The sequence below is a fragment of the Typopeltis vanoorti genome, chromosome 16 (genome assembly GCF_054136105.1).
Source record: "Typopeltis vanoorti isolate ZY-2024b chromosome 16, IOZ_Tvanoo_1.0, whole genome shotgun sequence".
Taxonomy (NCBI): Eukaryota; Metazoa; Arthropoda; class Arachnida; order Uropygi; family Thelyphonidae; genus Typopeltis; species Typopeltis vanoorti.
The window spans coordinates 115,171,007-115,190,229 of record NC_143564.1 but is presented as its reverse complement, the minus strand read 5'-3'; the positions used below and the strand labels follow the sequence as shown (position 1 = coordinate 115,190,229).

Here is a 19,223-nt window from a genome sequence, read left to right as displayed (position 1 = left end):
TCTGCAAGTAAAACTTTGTTTTAAAGGAGAGAAGTGTCACAGTGGAAAACTCAGCAAGCAGAGGGTAACTGTTTTGCTCATGGTCAATGCTGATGGATCAGAAAAATTACCTCCACTGGTAATTGGTAAATTTAAAAAGCCAAGGTGTTTTAAGAACGTGAAAAATCTGACTACTAAGCATGATGCCAACAGCACAGCATGGATGACCAGCATCTTTACATCCACCATGCATGCTCTGGATGCTAAAATAGGGGTAAATCACAGCAAAATACTACTACTGCTAGACAAATATCCTGCATACCCTGAAGATCTGCAGCTCAGTAACATAAGATTTAGTGTTCTTCCCCCTAATTGTACAAGTGAGTTTCAGCCATTAGATCTGGGCATCATCCATGCATTTAAATGGAAATATAGAAAAATGCTTGTTGATAAAGCTGTGTTTATGCATGATAATGGTATGGACCCAAAACAAATGACCATATCAATCCTTGATGCCATGCATTATGTGGCCAAAGCATGGTTGCATGTTACTCCTGAAACCATATCCAACCGTTTCTGGAAGGCAGGAAGAGGAAGGTAAGAAGTTTGTGGAAGAGGAGGAACAACTACAGGAAGAAGAAATGTTAGAGCCCAACAACTGGTATGTAATGGATAAGTCTTCCTCATTTCAAGACTATGTTGATGTTGATGCTGGTGTGATCACATCAGTGGTATCAAGTGTAGAAGACATCTTTTCCAACCACCTTGGTGAAGAAGAAGAAAAGGAAGAAGTGTTTGAAAAAGACTGTAATCATGAACCTACCGTCCCTACTAGTAAAGAAGCAATGGACGCTATCTCTGTTTTGAGGCAGTATATTGCAAGTGCATCAGGAGATGATGGGGCATTTAATGCCTTATACACAGTGGAGAGGCAGGTAGAACTTATAAGAGTGCAGAAAAAGCAAAAACAATCAACAATTAAAGATTTTTTTAAATAGATAAATGTAAGTAATTGTAAATTCATTTATTTTCAGTTATTAAATTTTGTAATCTAGTATGTAGAGTCACATACTAGCAGTAAGTCATCTTTTAGTCTTTTTTTCATGTTTTTTTTTTCCTGCTTTTACACTTTCTTGCTATTTACACTATTTTCCATCAGTTCCCTTTTTTTCTATTTCAAAACATCATCTCATTCACTGTCAAGTTATTTATTGATCGCATTTGGCTGCCAAATTTATCAAAGCAGTTTTATTTCCAGAAGGTGGGAAGGATTGAGACAGCCCGTAAGATTTGCAGTACAAGCACATGAAACATAAAATGATTAGTAATAAAGAAAGATGATGGATGTGTTTCAATACTGCTACACAAGAAGTCAATATCAGGTAAATATTTGAAACTGCAATTCTTAGATTTCTGCTTTGAAATTAAACATATGAATAAACTAATCCGCGCAGTTAGCCTAGTGGCTATGCGCTTCGCAACCATATGCCTGGGGAAGGAGTGTCCTAGGTTCGATTCCCGTCGGTGACGTGAGGAGCTGAAGGATCTTCCTCAGCCATAGCCAAGTTAGCCAGTCTTGGGCATGGACAGCAGGGTTTTTTCCCAAGTTTATTCTGGGGTTTTTCATCCCGCAAAGCAGGCAAACTGGCCTTGAGAACTCAACACTACAGGCCATAGGATACACCGGGGCATAAGGCTGACCACCTTATCCTGTAAACGGAGTGAGGTCCGATGATCAATGGACCCTCGACACCGCAAGGTAAAAGAGGGTATAAGGAAGATGAGATGAGATAAACATATATTTACTAATATTCATTAAGTGCCGAAATACGCAGGAAGCAAAATTTGCGAACCCGCACCAATGTGCAATTTTTTTCTCATTAAAATATAAAAAAATAACAAAAAAGAAATAATAAATAATAAAAATTAAATAGGTTTCTTTTAAGATAAAAAAATTAAAACATTAAAAAATTAAAACATTTTCAATTTGTTTTCATTATTTCACAGCCCCCCCTCAACAAAATCTACGGCCCCCAAGGGGTCTGCTGCCCTAAACAACACTCTCTCTCTAATGCTCTTTAAACATAGGACTATCTAAATCCAAAGCCGATGTCAGTGGCAAAATAGCCAAAGACAAAGCAATTGATGTCCTGGCTCTCCAGGAAACCCATGTCCTGACACAGCCCTCAATAGACTAAAGATTCCAGGCCTAATTCTTCTATCTTATGACTGCCATCCCAAGCATGGCCTGGCAACCTAATCCAGCCTGGCCTCAAGGACATAACCCAATGTGTACCTGATGCAGAATACTGCATAGGTATTAAAGTTCAAAAAACCACCATCGCAATCCTGGCCTGATCAGATGGACTGGCCACCACCTCACCCTGCTATCTATGTTAGTGACTTCAACTCTCATCACACCATGTGGGGATATTCCTCTAACAACAGGGATGGTAATAATCTAGTTAACTGGATAGATACATATAACCTGTATTTGATTTACGATGCCAAGCATGAAGGCACTCTCCACTCAACCAGATGGAACAGAACCTACACCCCGAATCTACGCGTAGTCTCTAAAGATTCTGAAGACCACCCTCTGCCAACAACCAGAACCATCCTCAACAGACTCCCAAATAGTCAGCATTGTCCTACACTAATAGAGACAGACACATCAATCCCAGTCATCAGCAGAACACCAATCACTAGATGGAACCTTCGCAGATCCAACTGGAATGCATTTGAGAAACAAATCAAGCAAACCATTAAAGCAATTCCAAACACCCCTAATTGCTATCCCAGATTTGTTAAATTAATCAAAACTGCAGCCAAAGCATCTATTCCTAGATGCTACAGAAAACAATACATCCCATGCTGGAGTAGAGAAACTGAGGAACTTTTAGCCAAATATGAAGACTGAAGATCCAACTGTTGCTAAGGAGCTCATAGCAACTCTGGATAAAAACAGAAAGGAAAGATGGTTCTCAACCATCCATGAACTTGATTTCACCACATCCAGCTGGAAAAGCTGGTCACTTCTGAGAAAATTAGGTGGTGCAGAACCAACAACACACAAAACAATAGAGATAACTCCTGATCAAATGGCTAATCATTTACTGAAAACCACCAAGATATGTCCCAGCTCTGTCAGGAAAATTACTGTGCAATCTTCCATCAGAAAAATCCTGAAGACTGGCCCTCGAGCTTCCTGAACTTGTACACCCAGTATCTTGGGAAGAGGTACAGGAAGCCTTAAAACTCACCAAGAATGGCAAGGCTGCAGGAGTGGATGGTATCCTCCACGAGTTTCTAAAACATCTCGGTCAATGAGGTCAAACATGGCTGGCCACCCTTTTCTCAAAAATTATAATGACTGGAAAACTACCAAATCTGTGGCAGCAAGCCAAAATAATTGCCGTGCCCAAACCAGGGAAAGATCAAAATGATGTCAAAAATCTACAACCTATCTCCTTGCTTTGCTCCACCTTTAATTAAGCTCTTTGAAAGAATTCTCCTTAAAAGAATTTCACCACTCATCGAAAGAGCACTCCCGATTGAACAAACTGGCTTCAGGGTGGGAAGAAGTCGATGTGACCAGGTCCTGGCAACACAGACTGAAGCAGGTTTCCAGAAGAAACTTAAATCGAGAGCCACTTTCATTAACCTAACATCAGCTTATGACACAGTCTGAATCAGGGGCCTCCTCCTAAAACTAGGAAATATTATAAGGTGCAAAAAAAATTTCCAGCTTTTTGAATCCATTCTCTCCAACAGAAAGATCTGGGTCCATACTGGTGGAAACAAGAGCAGGCTCAGATTCCTTCACAACGGTCTCCTGCAGAGCTCTGTGTTAGCCCCTTTACTCTTTAACATCTACGTGTATGACTTACCACATACCAGCTCAAGCAAGCTTATGTAGCTGATGACCTAGTGATCCTACATCAATCTACCTACCTCCTTTGCCAACCTGAAATCAACCTTGAACATGGACCTGAACATCCTGGAAGAATACTTCAAGCAGTGGTACTTGAAGCCAAATTCAACAAAAAAAAAATGTGTCCACAGTATTTCACCTGAACAATGCAGAGGTGAATCGACACCTCAACCTTTCTTTCTGTGGAAAAATGGTAGAACACGAGCCTCACCCAAAATACCTTGGAGTGGGCCTGGACAGAAGCCTAACCTATAAAAGGCACATCACCAACCTATCCAACAAAATTAAAACGAGAAACAATATCATTTCAAGGCTTGCTGGAACAACCTGGGGTGCAGAAGTTCTAAGGTCGCCTGCACCAGTCCTTGCATTCTCTGCGGCAGAATACTGTGCCCCTGTCTGGGAAAGAAGTGCACATATTAGCATTATAGACACCCAGCTAAACTGTAACATGTGAACAATTAGGGGGACAGTGAGAAGCACACCTCTCTCCTGGCTGCCTCTCCTATCTAACATTACTCCAGCAAACATATGGAGAAGACAAGCCTCGATTAAAGAATTTAATAAAGTGATGAGCAAACCCATTCTCTCATATATCCACCAAAACCAGAAAAAACAAAACCAGACTCTCATAAATCCACCTACTCTTCGCCTAAAATCTAGAAAGCCTTTCTGGTCCATGGACGAACTCTCTTCAGCTGCCCTATCATCAACACCTAACATATGGAAAGAACACTGGTCCAACAATCTTCCAACAAACGGCTTCCCGGTAGAAGATCCCAGTGCTCTACAGCCTGGTTTTATCCTTCCTAGGAAGATTTGGTCATTTATCAACAGGATCAGAACTAACCACGGCAGATATGGCTACCTACTACATAAATGGAAGCTGTTAGACTACCCATATTGTGATTTTTCTCCCATGGCCCAGACGATTACTCATATTGTGAACGACTGCCCAAGGTGAAAATTTCACTGTGGTGGCCTATAGGACATCCACAAGGTGATGGGTGAGGCCCTAGATTGGCTTTCCAGACTGGACATTGACCTGTAGCTGTTTTGTATTCCTTTTGCCATAAGAATAAATAAATAAATTTCCAAAGGGTTGGAATCTAAAATGTCTGGAACTGAAATCCTTAATTCGAACATAATAGCATTCCCTTTTAAAGACTCTAAAAACACTTTCAATTTCAGTTACCAGTTTTCTATTAAAAGTCAAAACGTAAATCATCTTCACTTTCTTCCATTCTTGAAGGTTCAGAAGTTTATTTTCTTTCTATGTGAAAGACTACGAAAAAATTAACAGTCATTAGGTTGCTGTATCTTCTTCCCCAATAGTTGTTCTGTCATCATTGTTGTAACATCCACTGATAACTATCAAATGAAAAATTTCATAAATATCTGTTATCAAGTTCCAAAAATATCCTAATTTCTCTCATAGAAATATTATAGTATTATTTTCACTCCATGCATGCTCCACTAAGGGGTACAGTTATGGGTTTTCATTTCAGTCATGAAGTGAGAAAGATGAGCTGCCATTGTGTGTTATAATTAGGCACCAGACATGAAAACAGTAAATCTGTTTTCATGTCGAGTAAACAAGTAATCTTTTCATATCATGAATACATTTAAATTAAATTACAATTATTGTTTCTAAAAAAGAAATTTTTAAACAAATCAATGCATTCATTTAGTTAAATTTTAACCTTAAAAACGCATATACAGTATGCATGACAAATGTATATAATAGGCAATCTATTATTTTAAAAAATATATATTTGTACTTTTCTCACAATATAATTTCATTAACAAAATAAACAGATCACCATAAACAAAAATTAAAATTGGCACATTCTAATTAAATACCATAGTACATCTATACATCTTATTGTTCGAACACCATAAGTAGGTGCACAGTCATAATATAGTATCATATTAAGCTTATTTTCACAGCTCACAACATCAATTAGCTTAGCGAGATTAAATGCTTAAAACTTTTACATAACAAAAATGCATTTAATACTGTTATTTAAAAAATACAATTATCTTGCACAGACGAGTCAAAGACTAGATCATGTGACTGAGTGCTACCTACTTTGTTTTCCGAGATTTTTAATATTTGTCTTTCCTATAAAATTATTATTGGAGAATTTATATTAATTCACTCTTATTATGAACAATAAATGAAAGACACAAACTGAGTTGCAATGAGCTGTTGTTGCATACATTTTAAACCCATGTTACAGAAAAGCATATTTCTGTGTAATGTATAATGAGAATTAAAGAATGTATTACTTTGTTTTGCCATCATAACATTTAGTTTATTAAAACATCACCTATACCAATATTTATATAAAGTAGACCAATACATTCTCACAATGGTAAGCAGTACCACTTTCACGGCAAATCAAGTGTCATCTAGAATAGGAGGAAAGACTAAAACAACTCATCTGTAAAGAGTACAGGGTATAAAAACATTACTGCAAATGTGTCTACGATATGCTGTGGATAAAGGCATGCAAGACTACAGGCCTTTGGGAGCACAGACCTACTCGTTGCAGATGTCATGCCACATTTTGTTGAGATATTTGGTTACCTGTGTTTGAATGGAACCAACCTGCAAGCTGACTTCACGTGGTGCATCAATTACGTTTTGCTGTTATAACCAAAAATCTTTCTTCATGCTCTGTCTGGAACACATTCCATTGGTTTGAAATGCTGTCCAGAGCCTAGATACAACGCAATGTGAGATTCCTAACTCTGGCAATATCAGTAATTCTGTAGCCTTCTTCAAACCTTCCAATAATTCTCTGTGTGAAGTCATCTAGATGTCTTTGAGAGATTACAAGATATCCAAGTTTGCAACTTTATTCCTTCACGAAAAGAACTTCCTTCAAACACAATTCACTTAGCACAGCCTTATGCCTTTTATCCTATTGAGTGCTACCATGTGACCCCTTTGTGTATGATTCAAAAATTTAAATGTGTACCTGCTTTCTGCTTGAAATCATCAGTTATACAAATTGCCACAAGCTGATGTACCTAAATTTCCTGTTGTAATCTTCAGAAATAGTGTTTGTCCTTAGATTTTGGATCCCAGTGTATGACAGTCATATAAAGATGGCTACGACAAGTCACTGACCATATCTCAATATGCGCAATTTCAATAATTTGCAAATGGTTTCAGATTTTCGTAGCAGAAGCAATGATGGACCTAGAACTCTGACTAGGACAATCACTAATCCCAGTTGCATCAGAAGCCAAGTTCTTGCGACTGATATTTGAATAAATTCAATTTCCTCCCTCACATATGTCAGTTATGAATGATCAACAGATTTTCTACTTTTCCAGCGACAGATATAGCAGTGCTGGGGTCATGGTGTGGGAAGGCATTATGCTTAATGTACACACCAAGCTACAAATGCTGGAAAAAAAACTATGACTGGTGAACGACATTGCAGCAAAATTCTTCAACATCATGTTCAATTGTTCCATGGTGCTGTATGGGAAGAATTCATTTTTACAAATGAATATGCCACGCGACATTGTACACGCGAAGCGGAGATACTTGTAGTGACCGAAGATATTAATCAAATCGAGTGGCCAGCATGCTCCCCAGATTCAACCCCATAGAACACATTTAGGTCACTATAGGAAGATGCACTGCTGCTTGAAATTTCCCACCAGAAAACAAACAAGCCCTTATCAGCTCAAGAATTACTGAATCACTTGGTGCTAAGCATGATATGCCATTGTGAGAGCTGCATTGCAGTTTGGGTAGACATATCCCATACTGAAATGTCTCCTGCATAGTTTTCTGAAGCCCCGTACATTAATTCCTTAACTACATCTTTAAGAAATTTGTAGTTTTTGCCAAAAACATATTGCAACTTAATTTGTATGAAATTTATAACACATTTTTTGTGTAACATAATTTATTATGCTGGCAATAAATTTATGTCCACATTTGGCTGTAATCATGAAAATGTTTTCATATATAGGTAAAAATGTAGTTCATTCTTAGCTTTTGGACAACTGTGTATCACATGAGTGACAGAAGATGGTAAAGTCATTCACATATAGGGCATTACTTATTGTTGGAGAAAGCTGTTCTGTTACTGAGTTGACACTGATTGCAAAAAGCATGACACTTAGAACCTTGTGGAATTCCCTTTTCTCCATTACAGGGGCAGGAGAGGGAAGTTCCTACTCAGACTTGGAAGATTCGGTTAGATAAGATGTTTATGATTAAAAAAAAAAAAAAAAAAGAGGGAGATTATTCCTTCTAAGACCAAAATTATATAAGTCTTTCAGTGTTCCAAATCTCCAAGCAGTGTCATATGCTTTCCATATTAAAAGACAAGAGTTAACCATTTTTTCAAGAATCTTACGAGTAGCTCGTTAGAGCAATTTGACAGTAGTTATTTCAGAATAATGGATATTTCCCTGGCTTAGGAAAGACAATTATAATCACCTTTTGCCAGGTATCTGAAAATATGCTCTCACAGAAAATTCTGTTGTAAAGGTGCAACAGCTAATCTGTAGCTGATGTTGACAGATGCTTTACCATCTTGTAATGGATATTATCTGATCCAACGGCAGTTGGACAACATTTAAGCAAAGTAGCTTTTATTTCTTCTCTGGTAAATGGTCTGTTGTATTCTATTGTGCTGTTCAAAGGAAAACAGATTTGTTGTTTTTCTGTTTTGCTTTTTTGAGGAGCAAGGGACTCAGAGGGATAAGAATATGTGCCAATGTTCTTGCAAAAATCTCCTCGAGTGTGTCAGCAATCACTATTGAATCAGCAATTGTGCAACCATTGTGCTCAAGGATAGAGAGCTGGTGGGTAATATATTCACCTTTCATTTTTTGAATTTTTTCCCATACTTAATACAGAAGAAGTAAATTGGATCAAAGATTCCTTTTGGTTCTGATGTCTGATGTGTCTTGCTCAAGCTCATTTGAAAGCAATTAGATTTGTCACTGTGGAACATCTGCAAAAAAATACCCCAAGCTTTCTTCTGGGCTTCTTTAGCTGTTGTGCAATCATCATTCCACTATGGTTTATGAAACTGTGGTAATGAGCTGATGGTTCACAGTTGCAGTTGTGGCTGCTATTATAATACATTCTGTTACAGGCATCACTGATTGATAGGAGATGAACTGACTGTTGCAGAATCAAAAACTGCTAATGAGGAAAAGGTGTACCACCAGCATGCTCAATTTATATCCACCATGATATCACGAGAAAGTGATCACTCCCAAATAGGTCATCAGTTTCTCACTTAAATTTACAGTGGGAAAAGGGATAGTTAAGTCAATGGCAGTGAATGTTGAGATGCGTATGGAAGAAGGTGCTGCTTTCTGTATTTAACAGGTTGTTGTTGAGCATATGCTTGAAATTCTTCCTCTGATGTTTGTTTGAGCACTACTCAACAGTGTTGGGTCCATTTAATTCCCCCATTAAAAGTAAGGAGGATCATAACTGTAATATGACATCATTACAGTCATCTTAAGAAATAGCTGTGACAGGAGGAAGGTAGATGCAGCATGCCGTTATCATATTTCTGACTCAGAGTCAGATAGCAACTGCTTCCACGTTAGTGTTAATTTGGATTCATTGCAAGGGGTATCACAAAGATGGTGACTTCTCTGTGGGTAGGTCCATCTCCTATCCAGTCCTTATGAATAATAGTAACATTACAGAGAGCCAGATCACTGCTCAGTTTCAGATATGTTTACTGCAAGCAGAAGCATATTGGTTTATACTTTTGCAAGAGAACCTCGATGTCGTCTATGTTTTGTCGGAATCCATGACTAATCCATTGTAGGAATGTTTCCGTTATTTTTTTTTTGTGATATCACCTGGCTTCCTATGAGTAGTTTTGTTTTCATCAGTCTTGAATTATTTTCTTTTTTGAGAATTGTGGACAAGCCAGTATCCATCATTTCTTTTGGAAAAATATCCAAGACATCCTCAAATTGCACTCCCTCTAGGACAAGAGGGAGTGCAATTGATTGTTTTATATTCCTGAGGAGAAGCAGAGGTATTCTGTTAATGAGCCATGTAATAAAGGATCTGAAAGCATATCTTTAATTCTCTGTGGTGCAGAATCCAATATTTTTAATAAGAGGATTTTCATGTAGTGGGACCCCTTTTTTGGGATATCTTCAGGAATGAGTCCATAATGACTTCACTTTCATTTGCTCAAAGGAGATAGCAAGCAAATCATATCTTTCAGGGATATTGTAGTTGTGAAAAGGCAGGATTGACATCCTTATCAATGTCCCAACTGAAACTTTCTTTACAGTTTCCTATTCAGTAAGAGAGTTTAGCAGATGTTGTTGTTGTTGCTACTGCTGTGGTATACTGCCTCTACACATCCTTGTATGTGGCATTGCTCTGTTTTTAACTTTTGTATCTCTTTTCATCCTTCCACCTTTGGCATGTCAGGTGGCCTATATCTTCTATATATTTCCAGGTGGTCTATATATTTTCACATTCCTTACCAACACATCAGGCACAGATCAGATGGCAGAGCTACTATAGGCAGTTTGAGTATGACCACATTTCCACCATTTAAAGCAACATAAGGGATATAGATGTATGTGGCATTGCTCTGTTTTTAACTTTTGTATTTCTTTTCATCCTTCCACCTTTGACATGTCAGGTGGCCTATATCTTCTATATATTTTCAGGTGGTCAATATATTTTCACATTCCTTACCAATACATCAGGCACAGATGGCAGAGCTACTATAGGCAGTTTGAGTATGACCACATTTCCACATTTAAAGCAACATAAGGGATATACAGCTGTTCTGAACATTTGTGACATCCTGCTTTGATATCACAAATCTGCTACTTACGGCTGTCACTCTGTGGTACTTGAGTTCAGAGCATATCTTTTCAATGGAACATGAAGGAGGTCTCATTTGGATAATACACCTTGAGAAAAGTTTAAAGTTTTGTGGTGAGTAATTGTAATCAATATTCCCCACGATAGATATTCTATGGAGTACTTTTTTTCTAAGTGTGCTACTGTAGCTGTTTCAATAAGGATATCTACTGAACACAGTTTCTTGACATTTGAAGAAAGGTGACAGTTTTCTAATTGGACGTTCACCTGTTAAGTGTATGATTAGGAACAGTGGCATATTTGTTGCAGCTTCTGGTATTTTTTGTTTCATACTTTGCTTTTCTGTTGATGATCCTATGGTTTCTGTACCTTTTTTGGAGCTTGTTAAGGACCCTGATAAACATTCATTATATTTTTTTTATTCAATAATCATTCTCAGGAAGAGTTGAATTTGTTTGAGCTCTCCACTCGCCACAGAGCTACAAATGGATGCCCACTCTATATGAGCACCACAGCAAGCCCACAAGTCGACTAATGCTGTCCAGGCCATCCAGGACCACCTGCTTTGCCAAAGTAGTACAAGACTACCAGGATCAACACATACACACACACACTTAATTAGTTCTAAAATATGTTTCAGTATTTGTCTCATTGTGTTTTAGTTAATCAAAATACATGTAAAGAGGTTTATCGCCTATTGTTGATCTACTTTTCCTAAATCCTTGTTATTCATCAGATACTTCAATGAAATTATTTATTATATTTCCTATTATTTTTGTGCATAATTTTAATGTAGTACAGAACAGATTTATCCCTCTGCAGTTGTCTGGATCTGTCCTGTCTCCTTTCTTAATGATTGGTATCATTGTCTTTCGCCAATCCCTTGGTATTCTTTTTGATTTAAATACTATATTTATCATAGATATCATATAGTACAAAATTTTACAAACTGTTTCCCCAACATATAGATTTGAATAGTTCATTCTGAATCTTACCTATTCCAGCTGATTTTCTTTTTTCTTAATTCCTTAAGAGTTTAATATCTTTTTCTATTACTTCAAAAGTTCCATTATCCTCTTCATAAACACTGTCTTCGATATTATGTTTTTTTTTTTTTCTGTATATAATTTTAAAAAAATCGTTATAAGATCTCAAGGTTCATACTTTCATTTAGCTCTTTTGAGTATCATAAAAATATTGTTCTAATTCTTTAGAGTAGTTATTCCAGTGTTCCTGTTTCATTTTCCTTATCTCACTATTTACTTTATTTTGTATAGTTTTGTATTCTTCATACATTTCATACTTTATATATTGAGATATTTGATTTGTATATATCTGTGAAATGCAGTTTTCTTTTTTCACTAAGCATCTTATTTTTTTTAAAACCATGGTATCCATCTCTGATTATTTTATCTCCGGGTGCTTAAGGGTCAAAGCTATATAACTGAGAGGAGACCTCCACATAGCCTTTAAAGGAATGCGGAGAACTGACCAGGGCTTCTGACCTAATGTCCAATCCTCACCTTCTCGGGGTGCACCCTGCTGGGTATCTACCTGGATACTGAACGAACGAGGATGGGCAGGCAATTTGGGATATAGCCGACCAAATTGTATTCTTATTGGCTTAAACAAAGATACAAAATGATGGTACAACATGACAAAATTTCATGAAAGCTGGGGCGTAGCCTGGTTAAACAAGGCCCACCGTTGTTTTCGCCAAGGAACCAGGGCGAACAGCGAAAAGTCAGCTACTGGAACAAATCTCAAAGCACACCCCAACTCAACATCACCAGAGTTAAAGATCGGTATTATCAACATAAGAAGCCTGAATGGCAAAGAAATGTAGCTAGCTGAATAATGAGATAAGTACCAGATCCACATAATACGGGTGGGATAAACAAAAAAGACAAAAAATGGTCAGATCCTTTTGAGCAATAAATACAAAATGTTATATTCAAGCAATGACAATCAAGGAAAAGAAGATGTAGCAATAGTATTCAACACTAAACACAAGCTAATCTTCTTCAATGGCAGGCAATCTCAAGTAGAGTGATGTGGTCAAATATCAGAATGGGGAACTGGACAATGAGACTTATTTGTACCTATGGTACCAGAGAAGGTTCTACTAAGGTAGAAGTGGAGGAATTTTTTGATGCTTTAGAGAAAGCAACTGACACAATGAAAAAGGAAAAGTTGGTCCTTGTTGGGGATCTAAATAGCAGAGTAGGAAGTGATTATCAGACATACAAAAATATTTTGGAAAAATTTGGAGAAAAGCTAATAATAATAGCAAATACCTATTGGATTTCTGCTCAGGACATGGACTGGTTATTACTACCACCATGTTCCAACATAAAAATGTGCACAAATTCACATGGAGAGAAGAGGCAAGGAATAAGAAAAGTCTCATTGACCATGTTATTGTTGATAGTGATGTTTTCTCCCTGGTGCAGGACACCAGAGTGTACAGAGGATTTGAAATTGGAAGTATTCACTATTTAGTCTTGAGCAGGATAAAACTGAATTTCATGTAAGAATGTCTTAAAGCGAATAAAAGTTGAGCAGCTTTCAGATATGAACTGTATACTAAAATACACAAAGATTACTGAAGAAAAAGATGGAAGAGTTTGAGAACAAGAATCACAGCTTAAAGTTTCAGGGGCAAACCTTGAAGAAAACCCTGATTGATTCAGCCAGAGAGGCATGTGGAAAGGTTGTCTGCAAGGATAAAAAATTCAGAACTCCATGGTGGACACAGGAAGAAAAGAGGCAGTGAAGGAAAAGAAGAAAGCATATCAAAAGTTCCTGGCAAATAAGTCTGCTTGTGCTCTTAGAGAATACAGAGACAAATATAAGCTAAACACTATGTAAAACTAGCTAAACAAAAGTCATGGGAGGACTTTGGCAAGAACACAGAAAATAAATATCAAGAAGGTGGTAAGATATTCTAGAGGTTGTTGAAGAAGCTTAGAAATGGAGGAAAGAGTGCTGTAAAAAGAGTTAGAGATAATAAAGGTGACATGAAAATGGGAGAAAAAGATATCCTTGAAGTATGGAGTAATAACTTTGAAAAACTGCTGAATGAAACAAGCAGTGATGACAGCAGAGTGGTAAAAAACACTGACCAGGCATGCAGGCAGGAATACATATCCATACTTGAAGTAGAAAAAGCCATCAAAGGCTTGATATGTGGAAAGGCAGCAGGAGTAGATGATATTTGACCAGAAATGCTGAAGTATGGTGGTATAAGAGTCCTTTCAGTGACTGCACTGCATAGTTCAGAAAGCCTGGACAGAGGGATGAATTCCCGATGATTGGAGTAAAGCTCTCATAGTACCCATATATAAAAAGGGAAATAAAACTGAATGTGAGAATTACAGACGTATTTCCCTACTGAGTGTTCCTGGCAAAATCTATGCAAGTATACTTGAGAAACGGTTGAGAAGAGTTGTGGAAGAAAAGCTTGGTGAAGAACAAGCTGGATTCAGGCCAAACAGAGGCTGTCAGGATCAGATCTTCACTTTACTACGAATAGTTGAAAAAGCATGGGAATATAACAAAGATCTGTATTTAAGTTTTGTCGATTGGGAAAAGGCATATGACAAGGTGCCAAGAGAGAAGCTCTTCAGTACGCTGCAGTTATATGGTGTCAATGGGGCATTATATCAAGCAATACTGAGTCTTTATTTGAGTTGTAAGTCAGCAGTTAGAATTGAAGGAAGTACAGGAAGATGGTTTAATGTTAAATCTGGTGTGAGACAAGGATGTACATTATCCCCTCTGTTATTTATTATCTATATGGATCACATTATAAAGGAAAGTGGTATTAAACATGATATCAAAATTGGAGATGTTAATGTCAGCCGTTTGCTTTATGCGGATGATGTTATATTTCTAAATAAATCTGCTACAAGTCTGCAAGATTCTCTGACTAAAGTGAATAGCTGTTGTAATAGATATGGTATGAAGATCAGCAATAAAAAGACAAAGACAATGAAAATAGGCAGAATCATTGAAAATGTCAATTGTGTTGTGAATGGAGAACCTGTGGAACAAGTAAAACATTTCAGCTACTTAGGACGATTTTTAGTCCTAAGTAGTCCTAAATCCCAAATTGCCAGCCCATCCTCGTTCATTCAGTATCCAAGTAGATACCCAACAGGGTGTACCACGAGAATTGGAGGATTGGACATTAGGTCAGAAGCCCTGGTCAGTTCTCAGCATTCCTTTAAAGGCTATATGGAGGTCTCCTCTCAGTTATACAGCTTTGACCCTTAAGCACCCCTCACTTCCTCATTATATTACAAAAGGTGATTAATTAGCTTTTATAATAATATAGTTGCAGTTATAGCATGTGCGAAGAGGACCAATTCCCATGTGCATGTTTAGTAGCTTGCACTGTGTACAGATTTAGTGCAAATTTTCATATCCAAATAATGTATTACCAGAATGAAAATAAGGTGACATATTTAATATTCAAACACAACTGATAATTTAAATAAAATTTAAATTATATAACTAAATGTATTTTACATAATGAACAAAAGAGTAAATTATACATAAATGCAGTGCAGCACATTTTACGGTATGTAGTGTACTATGAATATATGAAGTGATGAGTTTTTCATCACTTCATATATCCTCATCCAATATTCATCAGAATACCAAATACTTACTTTTGTAAAATGTAACATCAGAAAATTAATAGTTAAATATTAGTTAAATATATTGTTAAAACTTGAATATTTTGTTCACAGTTTTACAGAGTAATAAATTACATGAATGCATTTGAAAAGTTTATAAAACTGCTTTTTTTAAAAAAAAAAAGCAAATATTTCAGTGCATTTTAACTGAGAACTTTTATATGCAAAATCATAACCTACAGCATCCCATATAACATCTGAATCCAAGGTATGTGACACTGTTATAAGTGGAGATAACAGTATTTTGTTTACTAGCCTGGATATTATAACAATAAAAAATACTCATCTGCTAGTCGGTGACTATAAAATCATCAGAAATCTACTATTTTGAATTTTGCCCCCTCCTTCAGTACATACATGTTTCAAGTATAGAGGAATGACAATGATGGTAAACAGCACACTAGGCATACCAGCAAGTATCATCAAAGATGAAATGAGAAGAAATAAGGCATTACTGTGAAAATACAGGCTGAAACTGTAACTAATTACTAAAATAGCAGTAGTAATGAGAATAAGAGCCTCTGTAGCTCAGTCAGTATAGACGAAGCCCTTTGGTTGGAAAGACCTGGGTTCGATTCCCGTCAGTGATGTGAGGAACTTTAACTGGTCTCTTTCGACCAAAGGCGGGTTAGCCGGTCTCATATGAAGGGTAGGGGATTTGTTCACCTGGAAACTCGAGTTTTTAATCCCTCAGAACAGACAAACTGTCCATCTCCGTGAACACACATGGATTACAGTCATGAATATGTCCCAGCTATGTGCTGGTCCCGAGCCTGGATAAAATTGGGAAGAAAGCAATGGTGAACTACCCTGTAAAAATCTCACCAGAAACTTTGTGAGCAATGCCTATAAAGTCACCTATGGTCAGTGAAAATACAGTGAAAACTACTTCAGAATACAAATAAAAGGGAAAAACAAGAACTAATGAGAATAATCCTGAATCAATCCCAAAGTGACTACAGATATCATTTTTATAGTTATACCATCATGCACGAGGATGAAAGTTTTATATCAACAGAATGTTTTATTATGAAAACCTTCATCCATCTGTTTTTCTGGCAATAGATAAATATGACAAATGCACAGAAATCAGCAGTATACCTGGCATCCAGTATAACACAAGTCAACAAGAATACAGCAAACATACTAGATTCCTGTAGCTTACATTGTAATGACCTTCATTACAATTCCAAAAGACTTTGGAATGGGAAATATCGTATACATTTCTGCTGAGCAGTAGAAGTGCATGTTTCTGCTAGGAAATGGACATTGCAAAATCAAATTGGAAACCTCTTGTAGAATTTTTGTTTTCTTAATCCAATCGAATGGTGTAACATTTAAAGAGTATCATACAAGTATAGTACTTTACTTTTAATTCTGAATGCCTGTGTCAATGAAGAGAGCGCTTTTATGATAAATGAAGTCAGTCTGAATATCATTTTACATTTCAATCTTCTCGTAGGCATGCTATGTCAGTTGTTCAAATTAGGTCAACAAATTAAACTCATCCACAGTGAATGCTTAAGCATTATTTTAATAAATACTATTTTAATATTTCAAGTGAAGTTAAAATTGTTTTCCAAGAAAGGTCAATTTATCTTAGCATGCTTTAATCCCATAATGATACAATCGCATCACTTTGGTGCAGTGAGAAAGAATGGATTGCATCATCCTATAAAAGCCGATCAAACCAATTCACCTTCTCAATTCTCAGTTGGGCTAATGACAGTATGTGAACTACTTCAGAATACAATAAATAATACTGAAAAAGTAAAATCAGTTTCATTATTTGGGCAATTGTTAGTTGATAAGTGTGAGAAACAAAGGTAATGTTACTTTCACACCAACTTAAATAGATCTGAAACATTAAATAATTAATTCCTATTATGCTATTATAGGTGTTATCAGAAGATTCAATTTAAATGTTCAATTTCCCAAAAATAAAATGGACTAAAACATTTAGTAAATTATATGCAACCAAAATTTTACACATTTATCTTACATAATACAAACAGTGAACAATCAAATTTTCTCTTCCTGTTACATTTTCACTTTTTCAAACATTAATGGTTTAATGCAACAGGAATAACAATATTAAAAGAGCAACTTAAAAAACCAACCTTAAGAGATTAGGTGCCCATACAATAGCAACATTCTTAGGTGTCATACCGGTTTGAGCACCATAAGCAGCAACTTTAGTAAGATGGCGCATGAGATATTCCAATGTCCTATAATGAGGTGGTGGAAGTTGTTGAACAACATCCCGCAGTTTCAATAATCGCACTTCCTCATCAGCCTGGACTGCACTCTGAGAAAATTGTTATAATTTAAATGGGTTGTTTATAGAATATCAATAGCAAAAGTGAATGAGCCAAGATAAAAATCATTTGAAAAAATACTTTTAATTCAGACATCTGATGCATCATATTACAAACAATAATAATAATACAGAAAAATGAAATCAAATCCCATTTATTCCATAAATAAATTAACAATCAAGTTCAATTATAAGAAATATTACATCTTTTTCTCTAATTAACACAAAAAGAGTGATCACATATCTTTAAGTGATTATTCCTGTTGTGTTAATTAGATAAAGATTACTTATATATTTTTACACATCAGATACACAATGTGTACATGTAATGTGGTTGGCAGGTAAGAATAAAATCAAGTGAATCACTCTATAAAGTATACATTATCATTTAAATTTCATGTAATCTTTTCTATGGTATAAGCAAAAACATTTCAATAGGAAATAGGGTAATATAATTATAATATTTAGAATACTGTAAAATTTCATTCAAAGCACACTCAATTTATTTCACAGTAGCAATATATAACACTGGAATACATTCCAGAAATATATTTTTATATTATGGGTAAACAAATAAAGTTTCACAGATTGTTTAACAAGAGTGTTTATTTCTGTACAATTTCATACAAACTACCATCTTCTGCCTTAGAAACTATATATATAAGATTTGACAATATTGGAATGAAATAAACACTCTTGTTAATATCTTGAAGAAAGCTGTTCAAAATGCTCCAGTTATATAGTGTAAATGGGATACTATATCAAGCAATACATAGTCTCTATTTGAGTTGTAAATATGCAATTAGATTAAAGGAGGTACAGGAAGTGGTTTGATGTTAAGTCAGGTGTGCAACAATGTCATACATTATCTCCACTCTTATTCATCATCTATATGGATCATATTATGAAGGAAGTGGTATTAAACCTGATATCAAAATTGGATATGTTAATCTCGGCTCTTTACTTTATATGGAGAGGATGTTATAGTCCTGAATAAATCCAGAACAAGTCTGCAGGATTCCTGGCTAAATTGAATAACTGCTGTAGTAAATTTGGAATGAAAATCAGCATTTAAATGACAAAGACAATGAAATACAGTGGTATCTCGCTAATCCGAACCTCTTTAGTTCGAACCCTCTAGTAATTCGAATTGTGGTTTGAAAGAAAAAATGTTTTATTTATTATGTATTATTATTTTAACTATTATTATTTATTTTATTATTATTACAGTAGAGTATTTTTTTCATACTGTCAATTGTACGGTTATACTGTAGGCTTATTTTGATTTATTGTAAAGACCTGCTTTTAAATGTAATTTCCTGAAATTAAGACGTTACTACATCAATAAAAAATACAAATTTGAAGGATGTAGCTTTCTCAGTTGTTGCTTTGGAAGCTGTCAAACCTGAAGCAATTCGAGCGTCATGGAAAAAA

The 19,223-nt window shown here is 36.0% G+C and overlaps 1 protein-coding gene across 3 annotated transcripts in view; it reads right to left on the bottom strand.

Moving 5' to 3' along the window:
• LOC150098277 (uncharacterized) overlaps window positions 1-19,223 on the bottom strand; it is a 188,190-nt gene that overhangs the window by 79,735 nt on the left and 89,232 nt on the right. For all 3 annotated transcript variants that reach the window (XM_090406100.1, XM_090406099.1, XM_090406101.1), the window contains one exon: window positions 17,593-17,780. In XM_090406100.1, coding sequence (XP_090262226.1) covers window positions 17,593-17,780 — 188 coding nt within the window. The remainder of the gene's footprint in view (window positions 1-17,592; window positions 17,781-19,223) is intronic.